This window comes from Zingiber officinale, chromosome 7A, assembly GCF_018446385.1.
Source record: "Zingiber officinale cultivar Zhangliang chromosome 7A, Zo_v1.1, whole genome shotgun sequence".
NCBI lineage: Eukaryota > Viridiplantae > Streptophyta > Magnoliopsida > Zingiberales > Zingiberaceae > Zingiber > Zingiber officinale.
The window spans coordinates 21,471,704-21,479,367 of record NC_055998.1 but is presented as its reverse complement, the minus strand read 5'-3'; the positions used below and the strand labels follow the sequence as shown (position 1 = coordinate 21,479,367).

General features: G+C 38.0%; 1 protein-coding gene across 1 annotated transcript; it reads left to right on the top strand.

Annotated features, from left to right (window-relative positions):
• Positions 1-1,289: 1,289 nt before the first annotated feature.
• On the top strand, positions 1,290-5,990 carry LOC122001136 (calcium-dependent protein kinase 1-like). The gene is made up of 8 exons (XM_042555728.1): positions 1,290-2,073; positions 3,336-3,479; positions 3,567-3,719; positions 4,177-4,289; positions 4,366-4,542; positions 5,068-5,195; positions 5,274-5,373; positions 5,646-5,990. Exons 1-8 carry the CDS (start codon positions 1,413-1,415, stop codon positions 5,727-5,729), a joined length of 1,560 nt encoding a protein of 519 aa, XP_042411662.1. The 5' UTR covers positions 1,290-1,412; the 3' UTR covers positions 5,730-5,990.
• The last annotated feature ends 1,674 nt before the right edge of the window (positions 5,991-7,664 follow it).

Here is a 7,664-nt window from a genome sequence, read left to right as displayed (position 1 = left end):
ACCGGTATTTTTAAAAATTTACTCTCCATTTATTTTAAAATTTTACTGGCTAAATGTATATTTGGTTGGTACTATTAAAAAAATTTACTAACCATTGTTTGGGAAAAAAAATAGGGCTAAATATATATTTGACTAGTATTTTTAACATAAAATTTTGACTATTTATTGGGATAAAAATACCAACTAAATATATATTTTATCGTTATTTTTAAAAATATTTACTAGCCATTTATTTGATAAGTAATTGTTTAAAAAAATATCGACCAATATAATAATCGGATACCCCTATTTAATGATCATGGATTATCAGTCAAGGTCAGTGAAATATTTTTGACTGATAATCCATATTAATGACCAAAATATTAAGATTACTAACTATTTTGTTTTGCCAGTAAACTTAATTTTTCTCGTAGTGTTTTTTTTCTAGGGATGAATTTAATTAAAACTGTTTTTTTTTAACTACGATATAATCAAGAAATCTTTATCAATTTAATTTTGTATATTTTAATTTATTGATTTATCTGAATAAAAAAATTTAAAATTTAAAATAAATTAATTAATATAAAAAATTAATATTTTTTTTAAAATTTGAATTACTGAAATAATTAAATCAAATTTATAAAATCAATCAGTTTGACCGATTTAACTTAAACTTTTGCGACCAGATGTGTTTACCTCGTGATAAATGGGAGAATTTCTTTATTTTCATTCATTGAAGCCCGTAAGTATTGCTAAGCTAGTGCCTTAGGGCGTTTAGGAGAAAAACAATATTTAATTTTTAGTGACGTGGTAAATTAGTCAGATAAAATGTTCGAATTGACAAGCTATACGATTAATTAATTCGTTGTTTTTTTAATCCTTATCATCGTTGGCATAACCGCAAGCTTTGGTCGGGCCCGCGCCTGCGGCCACCAACGCAGCCGAGCCACATCCAGACGCCCATCTAGCACGTGCGAGATGCCGACTCAGAGTTCGAGCCCGACCCCGCTGACCGACATTAATTGGGCCACCGTCGGCCCATTGGCTAAGCGTTGTGCAGCCGCGTGGATGACGTTCGACCACGAACCACGACGCGGTCTCTCTTCTTCACGCGGTTTCTAAATCGTCCGTGTCTTCGACTCTGGAATAATCTACGCCGACTTACCCTTATCGTTATTGGAGAAAGAATCATTCCGCGAGTGGGTCCCACCTTTTTCTCCCATCACGCGGTCCGCTCCGGCGAACGTGCACACACACACTTTTGAGTATGACCGTCTACCTGCTATGTCCGGTCGATTCTAATCCTTCTCTCTGTGGACGCTTCCCCCGCCTTCAACTTCGCAGTACGGTCGCTCGCTCGCTCGCTAGCTCCGTGAAACCTAATCTCTCTCGATCTCGTCTCCGTCTTCCTCTCCTCTCGATCCGAACTGCAAATGGGCAACCGCACCTCCCGCCGCCACAAGGAGCCTCCTCCTTCCCCCACCCCTGCCCGTCCCCACCCTCGCCACAACCCCCATGCCGCCGCCGCTCCCTCCACCTACTCTCACCGAGCCACTTCCGTCCCCCGCCCCGTCGCATCCGATGTTGGCCGCGTCCTCGGCCGGCCAATGGAGGACGTCCGCGCCATTTACACCTTCGGGCGCGAACTCGGCCGGGGCCAGTTCGGAGTCACCTATCTGGTCACCCACCGCGAGACCGGGCAGCAGTTCGCCTGCAAGTCCATTGCCACACGGAAGCTCGTCCGCCAAGACGACCTCGAGGACGTCCGCAGGGAGATCCAGATCATGCACCACCTCACTGGCCATCGCAACATCGTGGAGCTCAAGGGGGCCTACGAGGACCGGCACTCCGTCAACCTCGTGATGGAGCTCTGCGAGGGCGGGGAGCTCTTTGACAGGATCATCACCAAGGGCCATTACTCCGAGCGCGCGGCCGCTGCTCTCTGCCGAGAGATCGTTAACGTTGTCCATGCCTGTCACTCCATGGGCGTCATGCACCGGGATCTCAAGCCGGAGAATTTTTTGTTCTTGAACAAGAAAGAGGAATCGCCACTCAAGGCTACTGATTTTGGACTGTCCGTTTTCTTTAAGCCCGGTAAACTGACAACGTTCTCATCACAGTTGATCCGTTTATGTACACCTCGCATTTCTGTTAGAGACACAATAATTAGTCAGACTATTGCATTGCCAACCATGATCCATCCACAAAAGCAATGCCTATGCATGTCTATCACATTGAAATCTAGCCTTTTAAACATAGTTGATTACTTATTACTGGAACATTCATTGAGAATTCTTAGTCAGAACTAGGTCCTTAATTTTTCACAAGGATGAACAGTTGTCTTAATATGTCGCTCACTGAAATCAAGTATGGTATTGAGAGTAATTAAGCTACACTGTTTTCTTCAAAATATATAAGATATTACTGTTTCTCATGGGATCAGCTTTCAAGTTCTTCAAAATATCTCTACCATACAAGTAAACTTCATATGCTTAATGGTGGGCAACTCATAGCATTGCAGATGGCAGTAGTCAGCGCCTCATTCATGTCTACCCAAGTAATTTTGTGTGACATTGCAACACAATGTTGTTAGCTTGGTTTTGTGTTAAACTAAATTACTTTACTACAGAGAAGAATGATGTATTCACACAAGAATTACTTCAATGGCAATTTTTTTTTTAATTTTCTAAGTTGATTAAGAGACCCAAAAAATATTTTTAAAAATTCAGCAATGTAGGCTGAAGCGTGAAAAGTGCTAAAGAATAGAAGAAGGAAGGAAGAAATTTTTTTTGAATTTTTAATCTAGTTTGTGACTCGGTTGGCATACAACTGAAAATGATATAACTTGATTTGGTTAATTTAAATTGTGCTACATTCAATTTTTGGATATGGGCCATGATATATATAAGAGATTATTTTACTTGTTTATTGTTGTGATCCTTGCTTTTCTTCTATTCTTTTATGTGACGTTTAAGATCCAAGAGTTGTTACTATTTAGTAGCGTGAAAGTGGGCCTTACAGTGCAGATAGGGCATTTATGCTGTCACTACTCATGGTTTGTTAGGTGCTTGAGAAATTCACATTTACTACACACGATTCCAAGACATACATATTCTTATTCATACTCACCTGGTCTTTGCTATGGATAAAGTCTTGCTCATATCATAGCTTAGTGAAGCTTAGGAATATCTCTTTTATGTTACATAGTCTAATCTATATAGAGCAATAACTGATATATTATATAAGAAACCCTATGCTAAATGTGAAAATAATGCTTTGCATTTAGATTTTCTTGCATCAATGTTTGCCCAATATTAATAAATTTACTCAACTAACAACAAGTACATGCCATTTAGGAGAAGTATTTAAAGATCTTGTTGGAAGTGCTTACTATGTTGCTCCTGAAGTATTGCGGCGTCATTATGGAGCAGAAGCTGACATATGGAGTGCTGGAGTGATACTTTACATTCTTCTTTGTGGTGTCCCTCCTTTTTGGGCAGGTTCCTAAGTTTTCAAAATAAGGGAGTTTGAAAAATTCATCCCATTTTATATGAATCAGTTGAAGGAATTGTATTTCTTTGATGCAGATAATGAGGATGGAATATTTGATGCTATATTACTCGGTCGTATTGATTTTTCATCTGATCCTTGGCCTTCTATATCAAGTGGTGCTAAAGAACTGGTGAAAAAAATGTTAAGACCAGATCCTAAGGAACGACTTAGTGCCGCTGAAATTCTCAGTAAGCTTTAGTTTATGTCCTATTTAGCAATAAACTGCTTGAGTTACAATCATCTTCACATAAAATTTCAAGGAGTTTCAATTCTGTGTGACGTTGACATGTAGTAGTACATTTGAAGTCCTTGGATAAATTATCTACTACTATTTCTATCATGAGTTTGATTTTCAATTTAAGTATACGCTGAGTTATAATCATCTTCACATTTGAAACTCCTTGAAATTTTAAGTCCTTGGATAAATTATCTACTACTATTTGTATCATGAGTTTGATTTTCAATTTAAGTATACGCATGGTTCTATTATCTCATTTGATTAAAAGATGGCATTGTTACAATACAGTTTGGCCATGTTAAGAAAACTCAAACATTTTTCTGTCAAGTGAATAATTTTTATCCCCTCAATTTGTTAGTTTGTTAGCAACATTATTTCTGCTAGTTTGATGGTTGGAAGTTTTGTAGACCATCCATGGATGAAAGGAGATGGTGCTCCTGATAAGCCACTTGATCTTACAGTCTTGAATAGAATGAAGCAATTCAGGGCCATGAACAAGCTGAAGAAAGTGGCTCTGAAGGTGGATGTTCAATCACAATTTCTTCTGAATTTGTATGCATAATTGTCTCTCTTACTGACAAACATTTTGTTCTCAGGTTATAGCAGAAAGCTTGTCAGAAGATGAAATCATGGGTTTAAAAGAGATTTTCAAATCAATTGACACTGACAATAGTGGGACAATAACATATGAAGAACTAAAGGCAGGCTTACCCAAATTGGGTAATTTGGGCATCAAGATTTCTGAATCAGAAGTTAGGCAGTTGATGGAAGCAGTATGTTTCCTTGCATTCAAATTTTTCTTTCTTTACTGTTAGACTATTCTTTTGCTTATGCTCCATTTCATACTCTTGTGAATCTTTGAGAAGGTACCCCAACAGCAACATATACATTCACATGAAAGGGATGCAAATTGATAATTAGTTCATGGCCTGATACATTGTTAGTGCACTGCCTGTGTATAGAATGAATAAAACATTGGTGACTGCCTGTATGCATAATGAATAAACATTGGTATTACATAAAAATTAGATTTATACAGTTTGAAGCGGTTCATATTAACAGGGAGAAAACATAAGCATTTTTCTTCCGTAGCAATAGAATGTATGCAAATTTATCAGTTCTCACGTCATGTTTCTCAAATTGCTTGCTGCTTTGCTAAATTCATCTGGTTTGTGCTTGATTCTACTTGACAAAAGAATAGGCTGGCTTTTAGTATTAGCAAATTCAACACTATTCTGCATTCATCGTGCACATTCTGGTGTGGTGATCTAAGAAAGCAACCTTATTATCATGAACAGGCCGATGTTGATGGAAATGGGGCCATTGATTATATTGAATTCATAACGGCTACCATGCACATGAACAGAATGGAAAGGGAAGATCATTTATACAAAGCATTTGAGTATTTCGATGAAGACAAGAGCGGGTAACATCATGTTTACATAATGAAAAATTTGTTCACACTCTTATGTGGATAAATTTATTCATCTTTTCACTCTTTTAGGTACATAACCGTTGAGGAATTGGAGCAAGCTCTCAAGAAGTATAACATGGGTGATGAGAAAACAATAAAAGAAATAATTGCAGAAGTTGACACGGATAAGGTGCATCTTTTTTCTCAGTTGCTTTTTCTATGTAGAAGTATTAACGTTTATCTTGTACTGATCGCCTTGCTCATTGCATTTAACTATCTTGCATCAGCAATTACCCCTGTCTCATACTCTTCTTAATAATCTGATAATACTTTTCTAAAATTAAGGAATATCGGAAGATCAATCAGCACTTCACAATAGTCCTTTCTACTTCTTTCGCTGAGGATCTGCAATGATTAGTATTCATCGTAAAGATTAATCTGTATCTTATGCATATGTTGCAGGATGGAAGAATCAATTACGATGAGTTTGTAACTATGATGAGAAAAGACACTTCAGAGCCCATCAAATCTAGGCTGCGTAAATAAAGATGATACTGATACTTGGGCGATTGCGTTCTCATGAGCTTGTGGCTGCTTGTGGAAGGTTTGTTGGGAACTTGCTGAAGTGTATCAGTTTCTAATTTAGTTTGGAGGAGTTTAGTGTATCTCTTAAGCACGTTTAAGTTACGGTGGCAACTGCGGAGTGCGGACCGGCGTGCGGACCAATCCGCGTTCAAGCCTTCTCTTTCACTATTTTTAATTTCACGGAATAAATAAGGAATAGGAAAATTATTCCCATTCTTATTCTATGTTAGATTCACGGAATAAATAAGGAATATATATAGATTCACGGAATAAATAAGGAATATATATATATATATATATATATATATAGAGGAATGATATTGGCCGCGACAACTCGCTGCGACACATATCTGCGACTCCGTTGGTAGCCCTCGTGGCCACCTTCACCTTAGCGCTCTCTCTCCACGATGCGAATGAAATTTACTCGAGTCAAAATTTGGTCCTTGCGTGCCCTAACCAGTCCTCCCCTGTCGTTTTCTCTTCTCCCTCCCCATCCCTAACTTCTTCGAAATCGCTGCAGCCCCTTCTCCCTCCTCGCTGAAGCAGCAACGACACCCTCCCCAGCCCTAACTCCTTCGAAAGCGCTGCATCCCCTTCTTCCCCCTCGCTGAAGCAGCAACGACACCCTCCCCTGTCATTTTCTCTTCTCCCTCCCCTGCCCTAACTTCTTCCAAAGCGCCACAGCCCCTTCTTCCCCTTCGCTGAAGCAACAACTGTTCTTCCTCAGCGAGGCTCGTCTCCCTCAGCGTTCGAAGAAGCACACCAAGTTATAACAACAAAGAGCAGTAGTTTTGAGTACTCTTTGAGGTAATCAACTTCTTCTTCTACATATTTTCTTTCTTCAATTCGTGGTAACCAAATCTTGAGGGATTATCCAAGCAACTAGCAAGCAAATGAATCTTCGTTAATCGGTGGCACTCAACGGAATATTTAGGACAAGAATCAGACAATCAATATAGTAAAAAGGACATGTAGAATAACAAATAAAAGGTCTTACTTGCATAAATTTCAAGAGTATCATATCCTCTTGCATATGATCTTAGTGGTTCAACGTCCTTAGAGTATCAGATCCTCAACAGAGGCACTAGAAATGGATAGTTCATATTTTTAGTGCTATTTCATAGGAATTCAGGAATGCTATTCTAATGCAACTTGGTAGCCTCAATTCCTGTTATTTATGGGTGGGAAACACAACATGATCCTTTAGAACAATGTGAACCAAAAGAAATTATTTTGTTAGTAGAAAGAAACTGATGATCTTGAATGTACATCAACTTCTGTTATTTGCTTGTATAACATAATAATGCAGTAGAATTCTTTTGTTATTTTAAAACTGTACATGGAAAGTTTTTGTTATTTTAGATTCAAGTAGAGTTCTTTCACCAACAGCCGATGCAGCAAATGCAAATGGACATTTGCTTGGCTTACTTCCAATATGACAGATACTTTTAAAAGAAAATCAAAAGAAACATTATCTCTACATTCTCCATGTTATTTATTGGAAGTGACACAAATATTTGTTTCAGTTATTTCTTCCATATTATCTTTGTTTCAGTTATTTCTTGCATATTTTATGTTTCATATAGGCTTCGTTTTGTTTCATGTCTAATTCCTTAGCACAAGAACATAAAAGGCATTATTGATTTGCCCTGTTATAGCTTTATTTTTGTGAAGAATGACATTGTTTTTTTTAATCTAATAATGAAAATTTAATTATTAGGTTGCTATTTCATGGCATCATCAAGTTATAGCAGCATTGAGAATACGAGATCTCAACTTGTAACATGCAGAAACTGCGGACAAATAACATTGGTGTGCATTTCTAAGTCAACCAAGAATCCTGGAAGACACTATTATAGGTGTGGGCAACATGGATGGCAAAAGTGGGTGATGACC

Bases quoted from the DNA above. Each gene is read 5' to 3' on its own strand.
- LOC122001136 (XM_042555728.1), top strand. From the start codon at position 1,413: ATGGGCAACCGCACCTCCCGCCGCCACAAGGAGCCTCCTCCTTCCCCC. The intron at 3,720-4,176 runs GTAAGCTTTAGT...GAAGTTTTGTAG, and splicing joins TAGTGCCGCTGAAATTCTCA to ACCATCCATGGATGAAAGGA. The intron at 5,196-5,273 runs GTAACATCATGT...TCACTCTTTTAG, and splicing joins TTCGATGAAGACAAGAGCGG to GTACATAACCGTTGAGGAAT.